At 51.7% G+C, this 26,776-nt stretch overlaps 2 protein-coding genes across 4 annotated transcripts in view; one reads left to right on the top strand and one right to left on the bottom strand.

The window, feature by feature from the left end:
• Positions 1 to 1,789: 1,789 nt before the first annotated feature.
• EIF3K (eukaryotic translation initiation factor 3 subunit K) lies at positions 1,790 to 19,057 on the bottom strand. 3 transcript variants are annotated; one of them, XM_024237915.2, is made up of 8 exons: positions 18,790 to 19,057; positions 17,677 to 17,775; positions 15,145 to 15,265; positions 13,240 to 13,314; positions 6,807 to 6,873; positions 6,625 to 6,702; positions 3,685 to 3,810; positions 1,790 to 1,855 (listed from the first exon to the last, which is right to left on the bottom strand). In XM_024237915.2, the coding sequence occupies exons 1-8, from the start codon at positions 18,846 to 18,848 to the stop codon at positions 1,824 to 1,826; spliced, it is 657 nt and encodes a 218-aa protein (XP_024093683.1). In that variant the 5' UTR covers positions 18,849 to 19,057; the 3' UTR covers positions 1,790 to 1,823. The 3 variants fall into 3 exon arrangements, with proteins under 3 accessions (XP_024093683.1, XP_054396339.1, XP_063576150.1); XM_054540364.2 differs by having other exon boundaries at positions 18,800 to 18,944; XM_063720080.1 differs by lacking the exon at positions 17,677 to 17,775 and having other exon boundaries at positions 18,790 to 19,033.
• An 87-nt stretch (positions 19,058 to 19,144) lies between these two features.
• Positions 19,145 to 26,776, top strand: part of MAP4K1 (mitogen-activated protein kinase kinase kinase kinase 1) — a 30,267-nt gene continuing 22,635 nt past the window's right edge. The window contains exons 1-9 of the mRNA XM_024237026.3: positions 19,145 to 20,320; positions 20,493 to 20,550; positions 20,674 to 20,764; positions 21,862 to 21,926; positions 23,685 to 23,740; positions 23,838 to 23,885; positions 24,049 to 24,091; positions 24,182 to 24,254; positions 25,385 to 25,516. Coding sequence (XP_024092794.3) covers positions 20,222 to 20,320; positions 20,493 to 20,550; positions 20,674 to 20,764; positions 21,862 to 21,926; positions 23,685 to 23,740; positions 23,838 to 23,885; positions 24,049 to 24,091; positions 24,182 to 24,254; positions 25,385 to 25,516 — 665 coding nt within the window. The 5' untranslated portion in view covers positions 19,145 to 20,221. The remainder of the gene's footprint in view (positions 20,321 to 20,492; positions 20,551 to 20,673; positions 20,765 to 21,861; positions 21,927 to 23,684; positions 23,741 to 23,837; positions 23,886 to 24,048; positions 24,092 to 24,181; positions 24,255 to 25,384; positions 25,517 to 26,776) is intronic.

Here is a 26,776-nt window from a genome sequence, read left to right as displayed (position 1 = left end):
CCCAAAGTGCTGGAATTACAGGCATAAGCCAGCCTCTACTGGGTCTTTTTAATTCCTGCATTCCCCCAACCCCCTACCCCTCCAGGCAATATGCTCACAGGGGAAAAGCACTGCCTAAGGGCCACTGGGAGTGCCCCAAATTCCTCAGGTAAGATAGGAATGAACATGTGAGGTGAGTCAGGTCTCCTGTCAGGTAACACTAACCAGGGGAGCGGGATGCGACTTGGAAAGAATGGTGTGGCTGAAGGCGCTGTCTACCTATGACACCTTGAGAGGAAAAAATATATATATACTAATTTTCTCATTAAGTCTCTCCATATGGAATAGTACTGAGGACTAGCTTGCAATCTTGGTGACAAACACTTCTGAGCCTGAAATTAACAATGGCTTATATTTTCTTTTTTGAGACAGGGTCTGTCACCCAAGCTGGAGTGCAGTGGTGTGATCACAGCTCACTGCAGGCGTCATAACCTCCTGGGCTCAGGTGATTTGCAGACCTCAGCCTCCTAAATAGCTGGGACTACAGACACGCGCCACCATGCCTAGCTATTTAAAATAAACTTTTTGGTCAGGCGCGGTGGCTCACGTGTGTATTCCTAGCACTTTGGGAAGCCAAAGCAGGCAGACTGCCTGAGCCCAAGAGTTCGAGACCAGCCTGGGCAACACGATGAAACCCCCTCTACTAAAATACAAAAAAATTAGCCGGGTGTGGTGGTGTGTGCCTGTAGTCTCAGTTACTTGGGAGGCTGAGGCAGAAGAATTGCTTCAACCTGGGAGGCAGAGGTTGCAGTGAGCTGAGATTGCGCCACTGCACTCCAGCCTGGGCGACAGAGTGAGACTCCGTCTCTAAATTTAAGAGACGGAGTCTCACTCTGTCGCCCAGGCTGGTCTCAAACTGTGGGGCTCAAGCAATCCTCCCGCTTTGGCCTCCCAAAGTGTTGGGATTACAGGTGTGAACCACTGCACCCGGCCCGTGGCTCACATTTTCTAAGAGCAAGGACAGAACAGGCCAGGCCCCAGTCTCAGGCCTTTACTGGCAAGGGCTGGAGAAACCCTCACAGATTTCAGAAGGGTGCATTATTCTTCCCTTTCTGCAGATGAAGAAACTGAGAATTAGAGAGGTGCGGTCCCGGCCGGGTGCGGTGGCTCACGCCTGTAATCCCAGCACTTTGGGAGGCCGAGGCGGGCGGATTACGAGGTCAGGAGATCAAGACCATCCTGGCTAACACGGTGAAACCCCGTCTACTAAAAATACAAGAAATTGGCCGAGCATGGTGGCGGGCGCCTGCAGTCCCAGCTACTCTGGAGGCTGAGGCAGGAGAATGGCATAAACCCAGGAGGTGGAGCGTGCAGTGAGCTGAGATCGCGCGACTGCACTCCAGCCTGGGCGACAGAGTGAGACTTCGTCTAAAAAAAAAAAAAGAGGCACAGTCCCTTGACCAAGGTCACAAAGCAACAGAGCCACCAAGACAGAGGGAAACTTCGCCTTCACTCTTCCCGGGGTGCTCAGCCTCCACCGCGGGGCTGGGCTGCCACATCCCATTCGTGCGCCCTCCTCCTTGCTGACTCAGTGCTGCCCTCCCCACCCAAGACCTAAAAGGTCAGGAAGGTAGGGTGGGGCCAGGGAGGAAGTCGAAGCAGGGGAAAAAGGAGGCGGAAACCCCGCCATGGGGTGTGGTGTGGTGTGGTGGGGGCTGGGGGTACGGTGGGGGAGCAGAGGCCTGCTCCTGGGCTCCCTCCCTCTGGTGGGCACGGGGCAGAGGCAAGAAGCCAGGGAGGAGACAGTAGGGCTGAGTCAACACATCTTTATTAAACACCTGAAGTTACTGGGAGGAGGCCATGATGCTGGACACACCTGTGGGGAAGGAGAGACCAGATTGAAGGTGAGAAGGGTGGGAGACAAACCTCCAGCCACCTGCTACAGCGCCCACAATTCTTTAGGGGGAGATCATAAACTCCTTCCAGGCCCCGGTTACCATCACAAAGGCAGTTTGGTGCAGTATTTTAAAAAGATGGACTCTGGAGCAAGGAGGGCTAGGTTCAAATCCCAGCTCTGCCAATTAACAGCTGGGTCACTTGGACAAGTTACTGAACATCTCTGAGCATCATCTTCCTATCTTTAAGAAGCACCTACCTTATAGGATTGTAGGACCAAACGAGGTGCTTAGAAAAAAGTGCCAAGGAAGTGTTGTTTGTAATTACCTACATGATAACAATATTTACTACGTACTATTTGCAGGATACTCTCAAGTTTTTTTTTGAGACAGAGTCTCATTCTGTTGCCCAGGCTGGAGTGCAATGGAGCGATCTCAGCTCACTGCAACCTCCACCTTCCAGGTTCAAGTGATTCTCCTGCCTCAGCCTCCCGAGTATTTTGAACCTATCCTGTGTCCTGTTGGACCCGGGACACAGAGCAATGGAGCTAGGACTCAGCCAGAGGGAACCCTCTCGTCTACTCCCCCAGCAGGGCTGGGCTCCTGCTTTCCTGAGATTCGTACCTTCCCCTCCTCTTCCTTGTTGACTCAGCACTGCCCTCTCCACCTGTGACCTAAAAGGTCAGGAAGCTGGGGTGGGGCGACAGAAGCCAAAGGGGAGAAGAAAGGAGGCCCTTTCCTCACTACAGAACTCAGCACTGCCCTCTCCACCTGTGACCTAAAAGGTCAGGAAGCTGGGGTGGGGCGACAGAAGCCAAAGGGGAGAAGAAAGGAGGCCCTTTCCTCACTACACAATCTTTTGCTGGAGTTCTCACTGAGAACCCTGACACAGCAGTCACGCGGTGTTTAGAGGTGAGATACCACGGACTCAAGTGCGCAGATGGCTGCCTGCTCAATGCTGTTCCCCAGTTAAGTACAAAATTAGCTGGTTTGTGTTAAGAAACCACGTTGTACCAAACACATCTTTAAAACACCTGAATCACACTCAAGCAGGTGGGGGAGACCCGGGATGAAGGGAGCAGCCCGCCTGTGCCTTTCTCCCTGGCTCCAGGATATCTGCTCAGTGCCATAATGAGAGGCAGTGAAGCAGCCCCCGCTGCCGGAGTAGCCACTGCAATCTTTTTAGTTGAGCAAGCAGTTGAGCCTGTGTTAGTTACATGTGTGTAGACGATGGTCATAATGAACATTTAATGAACTGTGTGGTCACTTAGCTCTTCGCTAAGTGTTATACATGCATTCACACTTATGATTCCATGAGGTAGGTATGATACTATTTATATCATTTAGCAACTGAGGATCAAATGATGTAAGTGTAAGGACCTACACAGTGTTTATCATAGTTACTGTTGCCGTTGTCCCCATTTTTTAGATGAGAAAACTGAGGCACAAAAATGTGGAATCACCCATGAGGCTTGGGCACCCCAAGAATAAAAGATGGCCAACGAGACAGGCCTCAGGGACAAATAAGGGTGCAGAGACCCCCTGCGAGGCCCCGCTGGGCCCCAGGAAGTCTTGCTGAGTGCTATGGGGCAGGACACAGGGCCTAGAAGTTCCAGGGAAGATCACCCAGCTCCCCGCTATTCCTCCTGGGCGGGAGCCCCAAGACACAAGGTGAATGGAATCTGGCAGGTGCAGACTTCCCAGCCCAGAACATGAGCAGATCTACCCAGGTCCCCTGGGCCCCTGCCTCAGCTTCCCTTGAGGGGCACCCCCTTAGCCCCAAAGCCCGAGGTCGTGGGTCATCACTCACTGTCAAAGTCAATCTTCTCCACAATGTTCTTAGGTTTAATGCTCTCTTCTTGGCTACAGATGAAGATCTGCCCCGACTCGTCGGCACTCCAGCCGTATTTGCTCATCCACACCTTTAGCTGGCTGTCTGCAGGTGACAGGGGCAGCAAGGGGCTTCAGTCAGCCTGATCCCACAGTTCCAGGGGACTGGGAGGCAACAGAGTCATGGCTCAGCAAGCCAGGGCAGCCCCCCTTGCCCACTGGCATCTCCTGGACAGCAGCAGCTGCCCTGGTCTCCTTGCTTCCGCCCCTGCCCTTCCACGGGTCATTCTCTGAATGGCCGCCAGAGGGAGCCTGTGAGCTCTTTCAGCCTCATCATGGGGCTTCTGCCTTAATTTCTTTTCTATTCCTCTTTTTTCTCTCCCTGGGAAAATCTTGGTTCCTAACAAGAGCAGCGTATTTATCTACCTTTTCCCACAACCTATATGAAACGGTTGCAAAATTATGACATGATCATTACCAGAAACAATACACTTTTTTTTTTTTTTTTTTTGAGACGGAGGTTTTTGCTCTTGTTGCTCAGGCTGGAGTGCAATAGCGCAATCTCGGCTCACCGCAACTTCCGCCTCCCAGGTTCAAGCAATTCTGCCTCAGCCTCCCGAGTAGCTGGGATTACAGGCATGCACCACCACGCCTGGCTAATTTTGTATTTTTAGTAGAGACGGGGTTTCTCCATGTTGGTCAGGCTGGTCTGGAACTCCCGACCTCAGGTGATCCGCCCACCTTGGCCTCCCAAAGTGCTGGGATTACAGGTGTGAGCCACCGTGCCCGGCCACAATACACTTTTTTTGCCCTTAGAAAATATGCTGGCCAGGGCCAGGTGCGGTGGCTCACACCAGTAATCCCAACACTTTGGGAGGCTGAGGTGGGACGATCGCTTGAGCACAGGAGTTTGAGATCAGCCTGCACAACAAAGTAAGACCCCCATCTCTAAAAGGAAAAGAAAAAAAAAAACTGCCTGTAAGGATGTATGGCCAGAATAGTGTTCAGTTGCCTGAAATAATTTTCTGTGCGACTATTATCATTTTGATACAGGTTCATGTAATTCTTTTTATATTCAATTCTAAGGCATGTTCATTCTTTAATTTCCTTTCACTGTTAAATATGTAAAACATCTACCTGATATGAAGCACTTAGTATAATGCATGACATAAAATGTCCAATAAAAGTTAGCTTCCACTTGGCCAGGCACGGTGGCTCATGTCTGTAATCCCAGCACTTTGGGAGGCCAAGGCAGGCAGATCACTTGAGTTCATGAGTTCAAGACCAGCCTGGCCAACATGGTGAAACCCCATCTCTGCTTAAAAAAAAAAAAAAATTAGCTGGGCGAGGTGGCAGAGGCCTATAGTCTCAGCAATTTGGAAGCCTGAGGCAGGAGAATTGTTTGAAACCGGGAGGAGCAGGTTGCAGTGAGCCGAGATTATACCACTGCATTCCAGCCTGGGTGACAGAGCCAGACTCCGTCTCAAAAAAAAAAAAAAGTTAGCTTTTACTTGGCTGGATGCAGTGGCTCACACCTATAATCCCAGTACTGTGGGAGGCCAAGGTGGGCAGATCACTTGAGGTCAGGAGTTCAAGACCAGCCTGGCCAACATGGTCAAACTCCATCTCTACTAAAAGTGCCCAGACTGGAAAGCAGTGGTGTGATCTTGGCTCACTGCAACCTCTGCTCCTGGGTTCAAGTGATTCTCCTGCCTCAGCCTCCCGAATAGCTGGGATTACAGGCACATGCCAACATGTCCAGCTAATTTTTATATTTTTAGTAGAGACAGGGTTTCACCATGTTGGCCAGGCTGGTCTCGAACTCCTGACCTCACGTGATCTGCCTCTCTCACTGGTATGAGCCATCGCACGTGGCCTTCCTTAGTTTCTTTTTTTTTTTAGATGGAGTTTCAATCTTATCACCAGTGCAATGGTGCAATCTCAGCTCACTGCAACCTCCGCCTCCTGCACTGAAGCAATTCTCCTGCCTTGGCCTCCCAAGTAGCTGGGATTACAGGTGCACGCCACCACACCCAGCAATTTTTTGTATTTTTAGTAGAGAGGGGGTTTTACCATGTTGGGCAGGCTGGTCTCGAACTCCTGACCACAGATGATCCGCCCACCTCGGCCTCCCAAAGTGCTGGATTACAGGTGCGAGCCACCATGCCCGGCCTTCCTTAGTTTCTTGACTTCCTTTTCTACGTTTCTTTTTGCAAAAGTAAGCAAATAAGTTATTTTTTCTTTTTTTGTTTTTGGGGGGATCTTTAAAAAATATCCATCTGATCAGAGCCCTACCCTGCTCAGAGCCCTCCGGTGGCTCCTTCTCAGTCAGGGGAAAGGACATGGTCCTCCTGAGGCCCCACATGACCTGGAGATGCCCCTCCAACCCCCACTACTCTACTTTCGCCCATGCTTACTCTGCTCTGGCCACATACACCCTGGCTACCCCGCCCATGAACGTTACAAGTCAGGGCCCTGCTCTACTATCCTCCTCTGCTCTACCTCAGGCCATGGGCCTCTCTCTACCGAGGTAAGGGCTCAGATGCCGCTGGTCTGTGAGCTGTCTTGCTTTCCTTCATGACATGAATCACCAGTGGACACCTACATGTCGCCATGTGCTTTGCTACCTCCATGAGAATGAATTGGAGCCATCCCACTTTGTTTACTGCTGCGCGCCCAGTTTAGCACACTGCCTGACACACGGTAGGCACTCAATTAATGCAAAATAAATGAGCAAATGGCACAGGATCTCCCTCAAGGCAGAGACTGTCTTATACCAAGTTCTTATTTCCTCCCTGGGCTGGGCCTTCCATGCTGATCTGATGAGACCCGGACAGGCCCGTTGGAGGAGCTGACTGAGGTCCACTGCCCTAGCCACCCCCAACCTCCCAGATGTGCACCAGGACCCAGAGGGCGTTACCTGACAGATCCCCGAGCATCTCGGCCAGCAGCCAGCGGTCGATGTGCTGGTAAGTGATACCCACCACATGGCAGATAACTGTGGAGGTCAGAGACAAAACTGGTGAGGAGCTGTCCCCCCGGACCTGGCTGCCACTCCCTACCCCTTCCCCTTGGGGAGCCCAGCCTCAGAGAGGGACTTACACTTTCGGACAGAGTCTTCAAAGCCAGTTATACCTTCCAAGAGGTCCATGTTTTCATCCAGGGCTTGCTGTGATGGGAATTGATGTTCACAATGTTTACTTTTTAAAATTATTTGCTTTAATTTTTATTTATTTATAGAGATGGGGTCTCACTACGTTGCCCAGGCTGGTCTTGAATTTCTGGGCTCAAGTAATCTTCCTGCCTCAGCCCCCGAAAGTGCTAAGATTGTGTTGCTGCTGTTGTTACACAGACGAGGTCTCACTATATTGCCCAGGCTGATCTCAAACTCCTGAGCTCAAGTGATCTGCCCACGTTGGCCTCCCAAAGCGTTGGGATTACAGGGGTGAGCCACCACTCCCAGCCTACACTGGTAATCTTACGTTATCAACAACGTTCATATCAGTAATGTGTGGGGAAAAGAGAGATCAGATTGTTACTGTGTCTGTGTAGAAAGAAGTAGACATAGGAGACTCCATTTTGTTCTGTACTAAGAAAAATTCTTCTGTCTTGAGATGCTGTTAATCTGTAACCTTACCCTGTGCTCCCTGAGACATGCGCTGTGTCAACTCAGGGTTAAATGGATTAAGGGCTGTGCAAGATGTGCTTTGTTAAACAAATGCTTGAAGGCAGCATGCTCCTTATGAGTCATCACCACTCCCTAATCTCAAGAACCCAGGGACACAAAACACTGCGGAAGGCCGCAGGGACCCCTGCCTAGGAAAGCCAGGTATTGTCCAAGGTTTCTCCCCATGTGATAGTCTGAAATATGGCCTGGTGGGAAGGGAATGACCTGACCGTCCCCCAGCCCGACACCCGTAAAGGGTCTGTGCTGAGGAGGATTAGTATAAGAGGAAGGAATGCCTCTTTGCAGTTGAGACAAGAGGAAGGCATCTGTCTCCTGCCCATCCCTGGGCAATGGAATGTCTCGGTGTAAAACCATTGTATATTCCATCTACTGAGATGGGGAAAACCGCCTTAGGGCTGGAGGTGGGACATGCGGGCAGCAATACTGCTCTTCAAGGCATTGAGATGTTTATGTGTATGCACATCAAAAGCAAAGCACTTAATTCTTTACCTTGTTTATGATGCAGAGACCTTTGTTCACATGTTTACCTGCTGACCTTCTCTCCACTATTATCCTATGACCCTGCCACATCCCCCTCTCCGAGAAACGCCCAAGAATGATCAATAAATACTAAGGGAACTCAGAGGCCGGTGGGATCCTCTGTGTGCTGAACGCCGGTCCCCTGGGCCCCCTTTTTTCTTTCTCTATACTTTGTCTCTGTGTCTCTTTCTTTTCCAAGTCTCTCGTTCCACCTAACGAGAAACACCCACAGGTGTGGAGGGGCAACCCACCCCTTCAGTAATGTTAACAAGAATAGTAGCTCTACCAGGCCATGTGCGGTGGCTCACACCTATAATCCCAGCACTTTGGGAGGCTGAGGTGGGTGGATCACTCGAGGTCAGGAGTTCGAGACTACCCTGGCCAACAGGGTGAAACCCTGTCTCTTCTAACAATAAAGAAATTAGCCAGGAACAGTGGCTCATGCCTGTAATCCCAGCACTTTGGGAGGCTGAGGCAGGCGGATCACCTGAGGTTGGGAATTCGAGACCAGCCTGACCAACATGGAGAAACCCTGACTCTATTAAAATTACAAAATTAGCAGGGCATGGTGGCACATTCCTGTAATCCCAACTACTCAGGAGGCTGAGGCAGGAGAATCGCTTGAACCCAGGAGGTGGAGGTTGTGGTGAGCCGAGATCACACCATTGCATTCCAGCCTGGGCGACAGAGGGAGGCTCTGTCTCAAACAAAACAAAACAAAACAAAAAACAAACAAACAAACAAAAAACAAACAGAAATTAGGCTGGCTGGGCGTGGTGGCTCAAACCTGTAATCCCAGCACTTTGGGAGGCTGAGACGGGCGATCATGAGGTCAGGAGATTGAGACCATCCCGGCTAACATGGTGAAACCTCGTCTCTACTAAAAATAAAAAAAATTAGCCAGGCGTGGTAGCATGTGCCTGCAGACCCAGCTACTCGGGATGCTGAGGCAGGAGAATCACTTGAACCCAGGAGGCAGAGGTTGCAGAGAGCTGAGATTGCGCCACTGAACTCCAGCCTGGGCGACAGCGCGAGACTCCATCTCAAAAAAAATAATAATAATAAATAAATAAATAAATAAATAAATAAATAAATAAATAAACAAACCGGGTGTGGTGGTGGATGCCTGAAATCTGTAATCCCAGACACTTGGGAGGATGAGGCAGAAGAATCACTTGAACCTGGGAGGCAGAGGTTGCAGCGAGCTAAGATCATATCACTGCACTCTAGCCTGGGCGACAGAGCCATACTCCGTCTCAGGAAAAAAAAAAAAAAAAAAAGCAGCTACCATTTTGAGCACTGACCCCACATGCTACAGCCATTCTTCTAAGTGCAGCCCTGTGATGTAAGTTATATCCATTTTAGAGATGAGGAGACTAGGGCAGCTAAATGATTTGCCCAAAATCCTGGAGGTGAGGCTTGAACCTGGCAGGCAGAAACCAGAGCCCTGAGAAAGGGGGCAGACACATATTGGCTAAGTGTATTCAGCCACCTCCCCTTGCTTCTGTCTCACTCAGAGAAAAGGCCAATTTTCCTACCATAGCCCATGAGGCCACACAGAATCTGCCTGTCACCTCTGTGCCCTCACACACTCCGCCTACTCGCTCCTCACTCACCCTGCTCCAGCTACAGGGGCTTCCCTGCTGCTCCCCAAACCCGCCAGACACCTGCCCACCTCAGGGCCTGTGTGTGGAATTCTCCTCCATAGCTACCACCCGCAACTCCTTCAGATTTCTGCTCAAAGGTCAGCTCTGTGGTACAGGTTCCCTCCAACAAAAGGGAGGGAATCCCCCACATGGATGCTGGGAAGGTGTAGCCAGTGAGGTGGGCAGAAATCCAGATTTGTGGCCGGGCGTGGTGGCTCAACCTGTAATCCCAGCACTTTGGGAAGCGAGGCAGGAGGATCACTTGAGGCCAGAAGTTCAAGACCAGCCTGGTCAACATGGGGAAATCCAACCTCTACTACAAATACAAAAATTAGCCAGGCGTGGTGGCGTGGGCCTTGTAGTCCCAGCTACTCAGGAGGCTGAAGTGCGAGGATCACTTGAGCCTGGGAGGTCGAAGCTGCAGTGAGCTGTGTTTGCATCACTGCACTGCGGCCTGGGCGACAGAGACCCTGCCTCAAAAAACAAAACAAACAAAAAAAACCTGTCTATCTGTTACATGGAATAGATCTAAGATCTCCAACACATCTCATTTGCTAGTTTGCTAGTGAGAACAGTTGTAGAACTAGTAAACTCTATTATTTTAAGCATTTGATCATTTTCTTTGTGGGATTAACTGAAGCTAATCAATAATTTCTTACTTGAATAAAAAATAAAATGTTTAAGAATTTTTTTTAAAAAGTATGCTCTCAGCTGCACATAAAATGTCAGGGTCTGGGATAGGAACAGGTGCAATTTCTACAGTGGCTGCTTCTATTTTCTCCCGAGACAAGAAGCCAGATCATAAGTTAAGGTGAGAAGAAAGGGAGACAGATAAAGCATGAGGAAACGTCCAGGAGTTGGGGAAGGAAGCAAGACCGTAGCTGCACCTGGGGACAGGGGAGGTACATGCGATTTTTTTTTTTTTTGAGATGGAGTTTCGCTCTTGTGCAGACTGGAGTGCAATGGCATGATCTCGGCTCACCGCAATCTCCGCCTCCCGGGTTCAAGCAATTCCCCTGCCTCAGCCTCCCGAGTGGCTGGGATTATAGGCATGCGCCACCACGCCCAGCCAACTTTGTATTTTTAGTGGAGATGGGGTTTCTCCACGTTGGTCAGGCTGGTCTTGAACTCCTGACCTCAGGCGATCCGTCCACCTCGGCCTCCCAAAGTGCTGGGATTACAGGTGTGAGCCACCATGCCCAGCCAGCACATGCGATTTAAGAGAAGGAAGCGGAATAGAGAAGCCTGCAGAGAAAGAAGGTTGGAGCTAATGGTCAGGCCCAAGAATGTGGGGATGGAGACCCTGTGGGGGTGAGCTGAGAAGGTAGGAGGAAGCGGTCAGAGAGTGGAGATGCTGGAAACTCACGGGGGGAGGAGGGAAGCCATTATTGGTGATAGCAGTGGCTCCCAACATTGGTCAGATGTCCAAATCACCCAGGGTAACTTTTTAAAATCCCAAGGCCTAGGCTACACTGAACCAATTACATCAGACTCTGTGAGGGCAGGACCCAAGTATCAGTATCAATTTTTAAAAATGCCTCAGAAGGCTGGGTGTGGTGGCTGACACCTGTAGTCCCAGCACTTTGGGAGGCCAAGGCGGACAGATCACTTGAGGTCAGTAGTTCGAGACCAGCCTGGCCAACATAGTGAAACCCCGTCTCTACTAAAAATACAAAAATTAGCCAGGCGTGGTGGTGCATGCCTGTAGTCACAGCTACCTGGGAGGCTGAGACAGAAAAATTGCTTGAACTCAGCAGGCGGAGATGGCAGTGAGTTGAGATTGTGCCACTGCATTCCAGCCTGGGTGACACAGCGAGACACTGTCTCAAACAAAAAAAAAAAAAAAAAAAAAAGAAAAAGAAAAAAAAAAAGAAAGAAAATAAATGCCTCAGAGGTCTAATGTGCAGAGAACTGGCCTGGGGTATGACTGGAAGAGAAGGGCTGAGGTCAGGTGTAGTACAAGATAGCTGGCCAAGAGAGCAAGGGACCCAGAGGTCTGGGTGGTCAAAGGATCCTCTGTGTTACTTTCTAAGCATCTAAGAATTAGGGCAGGAGTGGTAGAGAGCGCCAGTGAGAAGGAGCTGAATTTTTTTTTTTTTTTTGACACGGAGTCTCACTCTGTCACCCAGGCTGGAGTTCAATGGCATGATCTCAGCTCACTGCAACCTCTGGGTGAGGTTGAACCCACCGGGTTCAAGTGATTCTCCTGCCTCAGCCTCCCGATTAGCTAGGATTAGAGGCATGTGCCACCTCACCCAGCTAATGCTGTATTTTTAGTTGAGACAGTATTTCTTCACGTTGGTCAGGCTGGTCTTGAACTCCCGACCTCAGGTGATCCACCTGCCTCAACCTCCCAAAGTGCTGGGATTACAGGCGTTGAGCTACTGTGCTGGCCAGGGCCTGAATTCTTCAAGAAACAAAGAGCAGTCACCAGAGGGACTGATACTGGGCAGGAAGTGATGACACACACACACTTCAAGACTGGGGGTTTCTGGCGTGGCGTGGTGGTTCACGCCTATAATCCCAGCACTTTGGGAGGCTGAGACAGGCAGATCACCTGGGGTCAGGAATTCAAGACCACCCTGGACAACACGGCAAAACCCCGTCTCTACTAAAAATACAAAAATTAGCCAGTGTGATGGCACATGCCTGTAACCCCAGCCACTTAGGAGGCTGAGGCATGAGAATCGCTTGAACTCGGGAGGCGGCAGTTGCAGTGAGCCAAGATCGCGCCACTGCACTCCAGCCTGGGCAAGACTGAGACTCTGTCTCAAAAAAAAAAAATAAATAAAAATAAAAAATACATATAAAATTTAGTTGGGCGTGATGGCGCGTGCCTGTAGTGCTAGCTACTCGGGAGACAGGAGAATCACTTGAACCCGGGAGACAGAGGTTGCAGTGAGCCTAGATCGTGCCACTGTACTCCAGCCTAGGCAACAGCGTGAGACTCCATCTAAAAAAAACCAAAAGACCAACAAACAAACAAAAAACGACAAAAAAAAATGAGGGTATCAGAAGAGATAGGAGCCAGGAGGTGATCTAGGCTCCCACTCAGGGGGCTGCAGAAGACGGGGGCCAGGTTCCAGTTAGAGCAAGAAGGGCAGAGCGTGTCAGACAGGCAGAAGAGACGGAGAATTTCTCTTTCTTGAGACAGGGTCTTGCTCTATTGCCCAGGCTGGAGTGCAGTGGTGTGATCACGGCTCACTCGCAGGCTCAAGCGATCCTCCCACCTTAGCTTCCTGGGTAGCTGGGAGTACAGGCACATGCCACCACACCCAATTAATTGTCAATTTTGTAGAGATGTGGTTTCACTATGTTGCTCAGGCTGGTCTGGAACTCCTGGCCTCAAGCAATCCTCCCACCTTGGCCTCCACAAGTACTGGAATCACGGGGGTGAGTCACTACACCCAGCCACTGGAGGACTTCTGATCAACGGTGTGTACTAGAGGGCTCAATGGAAAGACGGGAGAGAGGGGAAAGGGTCGGCCTCAGCCTGTGGGCACGGGGATGACCTGTGAGTACCTGCTCTGCGAGAGGATGATAATTCCACAAACACACACGTGCAGAGCACTGGGCCCACCGCCAATGCAGGAAGCCAGTCAGTGTGCACCGTGGTTACTTTTAGCACTCAGCTCCACATGGCCCTGCCATCTCCCTTGCCCCTGGACCCCAGGGAAGTTACCCAGAAGGCCTGGAAGTGGCAGGTCTCCAGCAGGTCCCCAAGGTACAAAATCTGTCGGATTGGCCGTTCTTCTTGCTGGGAGGAGGAAGCATTAAGGAAAACTGGCCTTGGAGCCTAAGGTTGGGCCCCAGATCACCCCTCCCCACCTTCCTTCTTCTGGCTGCTTTCTTCCAAAGCTTCAGCTCAGAAAAAGCTGGAAAAGGAAGCCAGCTTATTTCCCCTGCAGGTGCATGCAGGAGAAAGGATGTTGGCTGCAGGACTGTTTCTAATGGCAAAAGATGAGAAATGACATGCCAGTCCTGGTGGCTCACACCTGTAATCCTGGCACTTTGGGAGGCCAAGGCAGGTGGATCACCTGAGGTCCGGAGTTCGACACCAGCCTGGCCAACATAGCGAAACCCCATCTCTACTAAACATACAAAAAGCAGCTTGGTGTGGTGGCACGTGCCTATAGTCCCAGCTACTTGGGAGGCTGGGGCAGGAGAATCACTTGAACCCAGGAGGAGGAGGTTGCAGTGAGCCAAGATCATGCCTTTGCACTCCAGCCTGGGTGACAGAGCAAGACTCCATCTCAAAAAAAAAAGAAAGAAAATATTAACAAAAAAATCTACTATTATTACTAATAAAATAAAACCTATAGGCTGGGCACGGTGGCTCACATCTGTAATCCTATCACTTTGGGAGGCTGAGGCAGGCGGATCACCTGAAGTCAGGAGTTCAAGAGCAGCCTGGCCAACATAGCAAAACCCCGTCTCTACTAAAAATACAAAAATTAGCTGGGCATGGTGGCATGCATGCACCTGTGGTCCCAGCTGCTCAGGAGGCTGAGACAGGAGAATAGCTTGAACCTGGGAGGTGGAGGTTGCAGTAAGCCGAGATCACGCCACTGCCCTCCAGACTGGGTGACAGAGCAAGGCTCCGTCTCAAAAATAAATAAATAAATAAAATAAAGCAAACAAACAAAAAAACCCACCTTAAATCATTCCTATGTCAAGCTTCCTCTACTATTCCTGAAAGACAGCACCGAGCTCTGCTTCCTTTAGCCCATGAGTGTCCTCTCTGCCTGGATCACCTTTGCCTACCCCTTCACCTAACTCCTTGTTTTAGATGTTCCCTCCTCCAGGAGGCCTTGGTTTATACAGTTTCTAGTTAAAAATACAGAAGAGTGAACAGTGGCAAAATAGGTCTTCCCTCCCGTCTCACAGCCATCCTTCCTGGGAGGTAACAGTCATTTGCAATTCTTGGGTACCTTTCCACCTTTCCAGACATTGTTCTATAGAATGTAAATACAGATGGCTGTGTTCATGTCCACATATTCCCCCACCCAAATGGTCAGGTGCCTGCTCTGGCTCTTTTTTTTTTTGCAGAGTCTCACTGTGTCACCCAGGGTGGAGTGCAGTGGCGCGATCTCGGCTCACTGCGACCTCCACCTCCCGGGTTCCAGTGATCCTCCTGCCTCAGCCTCCCGAGTAGCTGGGACTATAGGTGTGTGCCACTGTGCCTGGCTAATTTTTTGTATTTTAATAGAGATGAGGTGTCACCATGTTGGCCAGGCTGGTCTCGAACTCCTGACCTCAGGTGATCCACCCACCTTGACCTCTCAAAGTGCTGGGATTAGAGGCGTGAGTCACTGTGCCCGGCTGCTGCGACTCTTGTAACCCAACCCTGACCACTCCAGTCTATCACTGTCTGTCTCCTCATCGGACTGCAAGAACTTTGTGAAGACAGGGCCCAGGCCTGTCTCAGTCACCACACTGTCCCAGCACGGTCCAGCACCTTGCCACACTGGACCAGAGCAGGCACTTTGTTGTTTGTGGATGCACCTACAGACCATCTCCCCGGGAATTCATGCACCTTGACTCTGGCCCCTTCACACACCCCCCAGCCCCAGTGCTGGAAGGATACATGTGCCTGGTCGATCATGCACTTGCACAGGGTGAAGTCTGTGTGCGGCAGGTTGGTGAGGGCCTTCAGCAGGATCTGGGCGGTGACCGTGGTCTGAAAGAAGGCTGGGTTGAACTGGTACCTAAGAAAAAGAACAAGAGACGTGGCCACAGTGGCACCTCCAAGTCCCCAATCCTCACCACGTGCCAGGCAGGCTGTCCACTGCTTTATTCTGGAGTTTGGGAATTGGACATGCCTGGGTTCCAATACCAATCCCAGTGCTTCCCGGCTGTGTAACCTTCACCTCCCTGAGCCTACTTTTCTCCTCTGTGAACAGGGACGGTTAATGCTCACAACTACCCAATGGGGCAGACACTGCTGAGTGATTTATAAACAAATGAGAACAGCAGCAGCGGTCTGGAGTAGTGGCTAAGGAACCAGAGCCAGACTGCCTCGGTTTAAACTTCCCTGCTGAGTGACCTTGGACTGCTTATTTATGACACGAGGAGCAGAGGAGAGAGAGATTAAGAGGCACTGAAAGGCTGAGGAGCAGATAAAGGAAACTGAGGGGCTGACAGATTCCTCCCTTGCAAAAGAGGACAACAGAAGGTGCGGGGTTGGGTAGGTGGGTAGCTCAAGCCTGTAATCCCAGCACTTTGGGAGGCCGAGATGGGCGGATCACCTGATATCAGGAGTTCGAGACCAGCCTGGCTAACATGGCAAAACCCCGTCTCTACTAAAAATACAAAAATTAGCTGGGTATCGTGGTGCGTACGTCTAGTCACAGCTACTTAGGAGGCCGAGGCAGGAGGATCACATGCACCTGGGAGGCAAAGGATGCACTGAGTTGAGATCACGAGATCACGCCAAGGCACTCTAGCCTGGGCAAGAAGGTGAGACCCTGTCTCAGAAAAAAAAAAAAAAAAAAGAAAAAGAAAGAAAGCACCCAAGTAAAATTAGCTGGGCATGGTGGTGCATGCCTGTAGTTCCAGCTATTCAGGAGGCTGAGGCGGGAGGATCGCTTGAGTCCAGAAGGCTGAGGCTGCAGTGAGCCATGACTGTGCCACTGTACTCCAGCCTGGGCAACAGAAGATCCTGTCTCAAAAAAAAAAAAAAAAGGGCAGGAAGAACCCACATGTCCATCAAGAGCCAGAAGAGATCATTAGGACAGCCACACAAGTGACACAGTGGAGAGCTGTACATCCATGACAACTGCAGCCATATCAAAAAAAAAAAAACAAAAAAACTGGATGGATCTCACAAACCCAGTGCTGAGTAGCAAATGGCAAATGCAGAAGAGTCTGTGCTGTATGCACTCCATCTGTATCAAGTTCAAAGCAGGGAAACCTGAGCTGAGCCAGATGTATGCATGCATAGTAAACCATCACATAAGGCCAGGCCACGAGAGCACGGGGGAGTAGGGGAATTGGTTGGCATACAGCATATGGGGCAAAGAGCCTGTGGTGCTAGCAATAACTTTGCAACATAAATGGCGATTATGTAGGCTTTCATTTATAATGATTTAACTACATGTTTGCTTAATATATTAGCCGTACATGTGTTCCGTAATTAATCTTTATTTATTTTTGAGACTGGGTCTCACTCTGTCACCCAAGCTGGAGTGCAGTGGCATGATCTTGGCTCACTGCAACCTCTGCCTCCCAGGCTCAAGCAATTCTCTTGCCTCAGCCTCCCAAGTAGCTGGGACTATAGCCGTGCGCCACTGGGCCCAGCTAATTTTTTGTAGAGACACGGTTGTGCCATGTCACCCAAATTGGTAATTCTTTTTTTTTTTGAAAAAGAGGGGTCTCACTCTGTCCCCCAGGCTGGAGTGCAGTGGCACTATCATGGCTCACTGCACCTCTATCTTCCAGGCTTAAGCGATCCTTCCACCTCAGCCTCTCAAGTAACTGGAACTACAGCCACACACCGCTACATTAATTTTTAAATTTTTTTATAGAGTCGGGTCTCGCTATGTTGCCGTGGATGGTCTCGAACTCTTTGGCTCAAGTGAGTCTCTCGCCTCAGCCTCCCAAAGTGCTGGGATTACAGGCATGAGCCCCTGCGGCCACCCTAATTGATTTTTTATTATTTTTGAGACGGAGTTTCGCTCTTGTTGCCCAGGCTGGAGTGCAATGGCGTGATCTCGGTTCACCACAATCTCCGCCTCCTGGATTCAAGCAATTCTCCTGCCTCAGCCTCCTGAGTAGCTGGGATTACAGGCATGCGCCACCACGCCCGGCTAATTTTGTATTTTTTAGTAAAGATGGGGTTTCTCCGTGTTGGCCAGGCTGGTCTCAAACTCCCTACCTCAGGTGATCCGCCCGCCTCATCCTCCCAAAGTGCTGGGATTACAGGCGTGAGTCACCGCACCCGGCAATTGATTTTTCAAACCATCCCTCCTCCTGTCCCAACTTCCTTGGCTTCCTAGTCTTGCACACCAAGAGATGCTGCATCGTGCAGGATACTACCAGCCACCCCCTTGCCCTGTACTGGGAGTGGCACCCTGCTAGTTGCTGAAATGGGAGTGTAGACAGAGAGCTAGACACTTACAGCTTCAGGACAGCCAGGTTGGCTTCCAGATCATAGGCATTTTCCTTGGCCTGCGTCTCTACATAGCGCTCCAGGGTGGCCAGGTTCTCAGGATTGTACCTAAAGGAGAATCAAGATAGGTGAGCACAGAGGAGACAGAAGCTGAGGCCAGCCACCTTATGGAGCAAGGGGCCACTGTAACCTGCTCCTCCCACTCTTCCCCTCTAAATCTGGCACTGGCCACCTGCTCTATCCAGGTAGTGAATTATGTCCAGTATAATCTCTAGTAAAACTTATTCACATCCCAGACCTCTCGCCTAAGCTCTAAACTCCACTGGAGCCCTGGGTCTTGCCTAGGATGCCTCCTCAACCTCTGAGCCAGTCAGTCCCTGCAGCTTGTACACCTGGCCTCCTGAATGTGTCTGCTACTCACCCCTTCCTCCCCTGCTCAGGCCTCCACCCTGATCCAGCCCCATCCTCTCCGGCCTGCCTCTCTGCCTACTTTCTCCATGTCCACCTGAACACTCCGGCCTTTGCTTCCCCCATTTCAGTTCTAACCTCTCCCGGCTAGGCTATCGCTGTCTGTTGTCAGGTTTGTCTCCCTTACGGAAAGGGAACTCAGACCGTGAAGGCATGATCTGCCGCTGTCTGATTCGCCTGTGGTTCCCAGCATTGCCTAACACTGACAGTTTATTTTAGTAAACGTGTGGAGAATGAATGACGTAAGGAGCAGAGAGGGGAGAGATTAAGAAGCACTCAAAGGAGGCGGAGCAGAGAAGGAAACCTTAAGGCAATTCACGAAGAGACTGAGTGGTACCAAGACTCTCTCGCTTCTAGGCCTTTGCAGTGCTTTTGTTTCTTTCTTTTAGAGACGGGGTGTGGCTGTTGCCCAGGCTGGTCTCTAACTCCTGGGCTCAGGCGACCCACCTACCTCGGCCTCCCAAAGTGCTAGGATCACAGGCGTGAGCCACTACCCCCAGCTCAGTGCCGTTTCTTTAAGCATCTCCTCCTCCAGGAAGATAGAGAAACCCCACCCCGCGGGAAGCCCAGGACCCTGACCACCCCTTGCTGTCTCCGGAAAACCCTCTCCTCCGCCCCGCTTGGCCAGAGCGCTTCCTCCGACCGAGCTCAGACCTGTCGATACCCTTGAGCAACTTGCCCACGTTGGCTCTCATCTGCTCAAACATCGCCATGACTTCTGTCGCCTTCCAAAACCAGGGCTGGAGGCTAACACTGGCACGGCACGGCGTCCTCGAGGACGGGAAAAGGAAGAGGGGGTGGAAACGGAAACGACGTCGTTGTTGTCGTCCCAGCTCCTTGCGGGCGGTAAAGGGAGAAGCTCTAGCAGCAGCCGCCACGCTTTCCGGCTGCCACGTGACTTCTTCCTCGCAGGCGCAATTGGCGCGTGCGCATTCGCTCCACTTAAGCTGGACAGACAGCGTGAGAAAAAGCTTACCGTATCCCAGTGCGCAGGCGCCTCTCGTGGCGAGGGGGCGGGGCTAAGCTTTTCCCGGGCCACAGACCCAGTTCCAGTGCCGGTGGCGCGGGAGCGTGCGCGCGCGAACTCAGTGGGAAGCAGCCGGAGCTCTGGCGGCGTGCGCGCGCGTTGTACTGCGCGCGGCCATGAGGCCACGGAGCTCTGCGGGAATGCACGCAGCAGCCCTACGTTTAGGCCATGGCCAAGTTCCGAGGGAGGTGTTCTCTGAGGTCCCTCTTGCCAAAGGCCTGGGCGCCTGGTGCAGGATCCTGAGCTCTCCAGTTTCAAGTCTCGGCCCTTGGTCCCCAGCTCCAGGAGAAGGGTCCCATAAAGCTATTGTGCTCTGCCGGGCCGGGGCTGGGGTGAGGGCTCCTAGACTTCGCCGGATCGCGCCCCGTCTCCATTAGGTTCCGGTCTTGGAGCTGAGGGCGAGCGTCCCATTTGTACTGCCATGAATTTTATATTATGTATAGGTTTTGTACACTGCAGGCCTACAAAATGCAGTTATGTGCCATGTATGTGGAGGTATATGCCCTGGGTACATCCACGTGTGTACTGTGCACACAGGTATCCAGGCAGATGCACGTCTACACGCCTGCGCAGTGCAGAGGAGGTAACCCAAGTGCATGTATGTGACAGGTGAACAGGCATGTACACTGCATAGCCATCCCTGTGCAGACCTGCCGCCTTCGGGTTGTGGCCAAACCTTCAAGCACCCAGCAGAGGTTTAGACACTACCTAGGAGACGGGGGCGGGGGTTCTAAGGCACCCCCCTCCAACCCGGTTACGATTAAGATCATTTGCATCACATTTACATCCAGCCCTGGGCCTTGGAGGTTGAGGATGGTCCCTTGGGTCCCAAGACAAGCTGCCCCTCAGAGGCTCTCAGAGCCCAGGGGACGGGGGGGTGGAGCCCGTTGCACAGTCGTGCAGTGCAGCTGGGGCAGGAAGCGAGAGTGGGGAGGGGGGAGGCCACAGCCCGCGGAGGCAAGGCGGTTGCAGGGCTTCTGGGGACGGAGGGAGGTGCCAGAACTTGAGTCCTGAGGCCCTGCTGGCCCCTGGGCGCAGGCCCAGCTCCGGCCCCCAGGGATGGACCTCGTGGACCCTGACATTTTCAATAGAGACCCCCGGGACCACTATGACCTGCTACAGCGACTGGGTGGCGGCACGTATGGGGAAGTCTTTAAGGTGAGGAAGCCCCCTCTGTCCCCAACACCCTACAACCAGTGACCTGTAAGGCGAGGCCTCGGTAGGGAGGAGGCTACAAGAGGGGTTCCCAGTCCTTGACCTTGACTCAGGGATGCTGTGGAGGGACTCTGGCAAATGGAGCCTGCCTGACTGCCAACTTCCCCTTTGCAAGGCTCGAGACAAGGTGTCAGGGGACCTGGTGGCACTGAAGATGGTGAAGATGGAGCCTGGTGAGGAGGGAACATGGAGCTCCTTCCCCACATCCCCACCTTCACCTCCTGGGACACTGGGATCACCTCCCCTGTAGCTCTCTCCCCGTGCGAGCTGCCTTTTCTCTCCCGCCCTCCTCACAGATGATGATGTCTCCACCCTTCAGAAGGAAATCCTCATATTGAAAACTTGCCGGCACGCCAACATCGTGGCCTACCATGGGAGTTATCTCTGGTGATGAACCTTAGACCCACCCTGGCACCCAGCCCAGCCCCTAACCCAGAGCCCCCATTTCTTGACGGGGATACCCTCAGTTCTTTTTTTTTTTTTCCTTTTCTTTTTTTGAGATGGAGTCTTGTTCTGTTGCTAGGCTGGAGTGCAGTGGCATGATCTCAGCTCACTGCAACCTCTGCCTCCTGGGTTCAAGCAATTCTCTGCCTCAGACTCCCGAGTAGCTGGGATTACAGGCGCTCACCACCCCACCCGGCTAATTTTTGTATTTTTAGTAGAGATGGGGTTTCACCATCTTGGCCAGGCTGGTCTTGAACTGCTGACCTTGTGATCCACTGGCCTCGGCCTCCGAAAGTGCTGGGATTACATATGTGAGCCACCGCGCCTGGCCTTGGCACCCTCAGTTTTAACCTTGAACTTCCATTTCTCACCATAACCTGACCTCCCATCCTGGACCCCCATTTTTGACTGGGCTAAGCCTACCGTGATCCTCACTCCTAAGCCCCACTTTTCTGACCAGAGCAGCCTCTAATCTAATCTCCAATCTAGAATTCCCATTTCTGACCAAGAGTACCCCAAACTGATCTCTTCATAGTAACTGAATTTGAAATCAACTCCCTTGAAACGAAGCTCTCATCATTCTGCCTTTGGCTCACCCAGTTTCACTCTCTGCTCTTTTAATATAAACTTCTAAATTCCCTGATCCCCAAATTAATATTCCAGATGCCCCAATAATGACCTCTGCTCCCCAGAACAGGTGCCCTGGGCCCCTCTGTCCCCTCCAAATCTCCATAACCCGTGAGATCTCTGCCCTGCCTCCTAGGTTGGCGTGGGACGGCAGTGGGGTCCCGCCCAAAGGCCTAGGTTTGAGTTGACTTTGCCCCGGAACTCACATTTCCTCTCTGAGCCTTAACTTCCTTGTCTGTAAAATGGGAATGAAACAACCTCACTCTGGTAGACAAGGAGGAGAGGTGGAGTGATGAGAGCTGTTACGTTAAAGTTCTTATTGAGCTAGAACAAGACAGAAACAAACCAGGGGCTTTCCTGCAAATAATAATATATTTACTGCTATTATTATCCTTACTCTTGAACCACTGCAGGTTGCAGAAACTCTGGATCTGCATGGAATTCTGTGGGGCTGGTTCTCTCCAGGACATCTACCAAGGTTAGAGAAAGGACAAGGGGACCCAAGCACCCCTCCCATCCCCACCCCCCCACCCCAACCCAAATTCACCTCTTCCGTCTCTGTGTGTGTATCTCACAGGAACTGTATTTCTGGGCCATATTTCAAACTCCTGCGCTGAGCTGATCCTCTTGCCTTCAGCTGCCGAAGTGCTGAGATTACCGGCTTGAGCCAGTGTGCCTGGCTTTTTTTTTTTTTTTTTTTTTTTTTTTTTTTTTTTTTTAAAATATAACTGCTGGGCCTGGTGTGGTGGCTCACGCCTGTAATCCCAGCACTTTGGGAAGCCGAGGTGGGTGGATCACCTGAGGTCGGGAGTTCAAGACCAGCTTGGCCAACATGGTGAAACCCCGCCTCTACTAAAAATACAAAAAATTAGCGGGGCGTGGTGGCAGACGCCTGTAATCCCAGCTACTCGGGAGGCTAAGGCAGGAGAATCGTTTGAATCTGGGAGGCGGAAAACCTCTGATTCCTTCCAGCCCTAGACCTCAAATGTTAGAAAAGGAAGGACTTCATTGAGAAGTCCTTAGGAGGGAAACTGAGGCCCACAGAGAGGAAGTGAATCCCACAGCTGGTCTGTCAGACCTGATGTCTGACGGCCTCTCTCTGTCTGTCTCTCTGTCTCTCTGCCTGTGTGTTGTTCTTCCCTCGTCACCCTCTGGGTCTCTCTCTAAATCTGTCTGTCTCCCCACATTTTGGCCTCTGACCTCTGTCTTTGTCTCTGTCTAACTTTTTTGTTTTTTTCAATCCTGTTCCTTCGGTATGTCTCATGTGTGATCTGTCTCCTTTTCTCTGTCTCTCTCTGTCTCTGTGTCTCTGTGCCTTTCCTTATTTTGCAGTCACATCATGCCCCTGCTCAGAGCCCTCCTACAGCTTCCATTTCTCTCAGAGGAGAAGCCCAGACTCCTCATCAGGGTCCACCCCAGGCTGGCCAATCTCACCTCCTCCCACTTTCCTCCTCCCCTTCCACTCCACCCCACTCCCTTTGCTGCTTTCCAGACCCACCAGGGGCTGTCCCACCTGGGGCCCTGCACTCGCTGTGGCTGGTCCCACTCAGAGTGGGAGCCCTCATGTCTTCACCTGCTGTCACCTTCAGAGAGCAGCCCTGACTGACCACCTCTGTGAAATGTCATAGCCCCTCCTACGCCCACCTTTCTTGCTTTATGTTTCTTCTTGTTGTCTATCAGCGTCTGAGGAACTATATCATATTCTACTTATTTATCTTGCTTACTTTCTTTTCTTCTTTCTTTTTTTTTTTTTTTTTTTTTGAGACAGGGCCTCCTTCTATTGCCCAGGCTGGAGTGCAGTGGTACGATCTCGGCTCATTGCAGCCTCCACCTCCTGGGTTCAAGTGATTCTCCTGCCTCAGCCTCCTGAGTACTTGGGATTACAGGCATGCACCACTACGCCTGGCTAATTTTTGTATTTTTAGTAGAAATGGGGTTTCACCATGTTGGCCAGGCTGGTCTCGGACTCCTGACCTCAAGTGATCCACCCACCTTGGCCTCCCAAAGTGCTGGGATTATAGGCATGAGCCACTGCGCCAGGCCTATTTGCCTCTTTTATTTGCATTGCTGTCTCTTTCTGTCACTGACCACCCCACCGTCTCCCCCTCCCACTGGTCCTGTCCTGTTTCCCCTCTCCCTATGGCACCCTCTTAGCTGGTGTGGGGGGGCAGGACTCCCCAGCCCAGGTTCCCTGGCTCCCATCCAACGCCTGGCCTGGCCGGGGTGACCTTTGCAGTGACAGGCTCCCTGTCAGAGCTCCAGATTAGCTATGTCTGCCGGGAAGTGCTCCAGGTAAGGAGAGGCCTGGGGATTCTGGGGATGGGAGGGGAGGGGGGCCCCACTCCAGCCCCCAAACACTCACAGTCCCCTTGTCCACCCTTCTCCCCAGGGACTGGCCTATCTGCACTCACAGAAGAAGATACACAGGGACATCAAGGTGGTCTGGGGGTGCAGGGGTGCTGTTGGGGGGTGGGGCCCAGGAGATGGGAGTGGCATTTCGGGGGCTCAGGGATCAGGGTAGTTTGAGCTGTGGGGTGGAGTGGGGTAGTACTGGGCTGGGGAGAGTCTCTGCAGCCTCCCATACCCCCTCTCATTCCCAGGGAGCTAACATCCTCATCAATGATGCTGGGGAGGTCAGACTGGGTAAGTAAGGCTGGGGGTTGAGCAGGAGGGCTGACTGGGGGGCCGGAAGCGCAGTGGACCTCAGATCACTATGTCTCCCTCTGCTTCCAGCTGACTTTGGCATCTCGGCCCAGATCGGGGCTACGCTGGCCAGACGCCTCTCTTTCATTGGGACACCCTACTGGTGAGTGGTGCCCAGCGGGCAGCTAGGGGTGGAGTGGGGAGTCCGTGGTTTTTCCTACCTTGGTTCCCCGGGATCCTCCTTCCTGCTCCATTCCCCTGCCTCTTCCTTTCTCCTTGGAAGATTCTTTTGTTCTCTCTGGGTGTCTCTTGAGTTTTCCATTTTTCTCTCTCTTTGTGCCCTTTTCTGGCCATTGCTCTCGGTGTGTTTGTGTTGATTTTTATCTTGATTTCTCTGTCCCTCCATATCCATTTCTGTCTTTTTCCTCTAGCTCAGTTTGCAGCACTCTCTGTCTGTTTCTGTCTCTCTCACTCTCTGTCTCTGCCTCTCTGTCTTTTCATTTTGTTTTGTTTTTAGAGACCGAGTCTCACTCTGTGGCCCAGGCTGGATTGCAGTGGCATAGTCACGGCTCACTGCAGCCTAGAACTCCTGGGCTCAGGAGATCCTCCCACCTCAGCCTCCCAAGTAGCTGGGACCACAGGTGTGCACCATGACACCTGGCTAATTTTTAAAATTTGTGTAGAGATGGTGTTGTTTTTTTTCCTTTTCGTTCTTTTTTTATTTTTCTTGAGACGGAGTTTTGCTCTGTTGCCCAGGCTGGAGTGCAGTGGCATGGTCTCGGCTCACTGCAACCTTCACCTCCCAGGTTCAAGCAATTCTCCTGCCTCAGCCTCCAAGTAGCTGTGATTACAGACGCCTGCCACCATGCCTGGCTAATTTTTGTACTTTTAGTAGAGACGGGCTTTCACCATGTTGGCCAGGCTGGTCTCGAACTCCTCACCTCAGGTGATCTGTCCGCCTTGACCTCCCAAAGTGCTGGAATTATAGGCAAGAGCCACCGTGCCCAGCCGAGATGGGGTCTTGATAAGTTGCCCAGGCTGGTCTCAAACTCCTGGGCCTAAGCCATCCTCCTTGCTCGGCCTCCCAAAGTGCTGGGATTACAGGCATGAGCCATCGCACCCGGTCTGCATCTCCGGCTTCATCTGCCCGTGTCTGTCTTTACTCCTGTCCGTCTGTCTCTCCATCTGACTCTCTGTGTGCTGCGTCTCCCCTCAACTCCTTCTCCCTCTCTGCCCCTCCTTCCCTTCCTGTCCCCATGCCACCTCTGGCTCTCTGAGCGTGTCTGCCCCCAGGATGGCTCCGGAAGTGGCAGCTGTGGCCCTGAAGGGAGGATACAACGAGCTGTGTGACATCTGGTCCCTGGGCATCACGGCCATCGAACTGGCCGAGCTACAGCCACCGCTCTTTGATGTGCACCCTCTCAGGTAGGCAGGCGTGGGGTCCGCAGGCCCAGAGATCCTGTCCAGCCCTGGCCCAAAGCCCACCCTCAGCTTCCGCCTTCCATCCCAGGAACCTCCAAATCAGGGATCGCCACTTGAGCCTACCTTGGCACGTGCTGCAGCTCTATTTTTTAAATTTAATTTAATATTTTATTTTATTTTATTTTATTTTTTATTTTTTAAGACAGAGTCTTGCTCTGTCACCCAGGCTGGAGTGCAGTGGCACAATCTTGGCTCACTGCAACCTCCATCTCCCGGATTCAAGTTATTTTCCTGCCTCAGCCTCCCGAGTAGCTGGGACTGCAGGCATGCACCACCACGCCCGGCTAATTTTTGTATTTTTAGTAGAGACGGGGTTTTACCATGTTGGCCAGGGTAGTCTCGAACTCCTGACCTCAGGTTATCTGCCCACCTCGGCTTCCGGAGGTGCTGGGATTACAGGAGTGAACCACCGCACCCAGCCTATTTTTTAATTTTAATTTTTATTTATTTATTTATTTTTGAGATGGAGTCCCACTCTTGTTGCCCAGGCTGGAGTGCAGTGGCACGATCTCAGCTCACTGCAACCTCTGCCTCCGGGGTTCAAGTGATTCTCACGCCTCAACCTCCCAAGTGTGGGATTACAGGTGCACGCCACCATGCCTGGCTAATTTTTGTATGTTTTGGTAGAGACGGGGTTTCACTATGTTGACCAGGCTGGTCTCGAACTCCTGACCTCAAGTGATCCACTTGCCTTGGCCTCCCAAAATGCTGGGATTAAAGGTGTGAGCCACCATGCCCAGACATTTTTAAAATTAATTAATTAATTATTATTATTTTTAGAGACAGGATCTTGCTCTGTCACCCAGGCTGGAGTGCAGCGGCACGATCATAGTTCACTTCAGCCTTGAATGCCGGGGCTCAAATGATCCTCCTGCCTTAGCCTCTCGCATAGCTGGTCCTACAGACCCACATTGCCACACCTAACTATTTAAAAAAAATTTTTTTTGGCCAGGCGCGGTGGCTTACGCCTGTAATCCCAGTACTTTGGGAGGCCGAGGCGGGCGGATCACTAGGTCAGGAGATTGAGACTATCCTGGCTAACACGGTGAAACCCCATCTCTACTAAAAATACAAAAAAAAATTAGCCGGGCGAGGTGGCGGTTGCCTGTAGTCCCAGCTACTCGGGAGGCTGAGGCAGAGAATGGCGTGAACCCCAGGGGGCGGAGCCTGCAGTGAGCCGAGATCACGCCACTGCACTCCAGC

Source organism: Pongo abelii, chromosome 20 (genome assembly GCF_028885655.2).
Source record: "Pongo abelii isolate AG06213 chromosome 20, NHGRI_mPonAbe1-v2.0_pri, whole genome shotgun sequence".
Taxonomy (NCBI): domain Eukaryota; kingdom Metazoa; phylum Chordata; class Mammalia; order Primates; family Hominidae; genus Pongo; species Pongo abelii.
The sequence above is the reverse complement of the archived record's forward strand: the minus strand, read 5'-3'. Positions and strand labels throughout refer to the sequence as shown.

Excerpts from the sequence above, each read along its gene's own strand:
- EIF3K (XM_024237915.2), bottom strand. The coding sequence starts at position 18,848 with ATGGCGATGTTTGAGCAGATGAGAGCCAACGTGGGCAAGTTGCTCAAG. Across the intron at positions 13,315-15,144 it reads GCATGATCGACCAGGCACAT|CAAGAAGAACGGCCAATCCG; the intron begins GTATCCTTCCAG and ends TCCTCCTCCCAG. Across the intron at positions 6,874-13,239 it reads GCCACTTCCAGGCCTTCTGG|CAAGCCCTGGATGAAAACAT; the intron begins GTAACTTCCCTG and ends TTCCCATCACAG.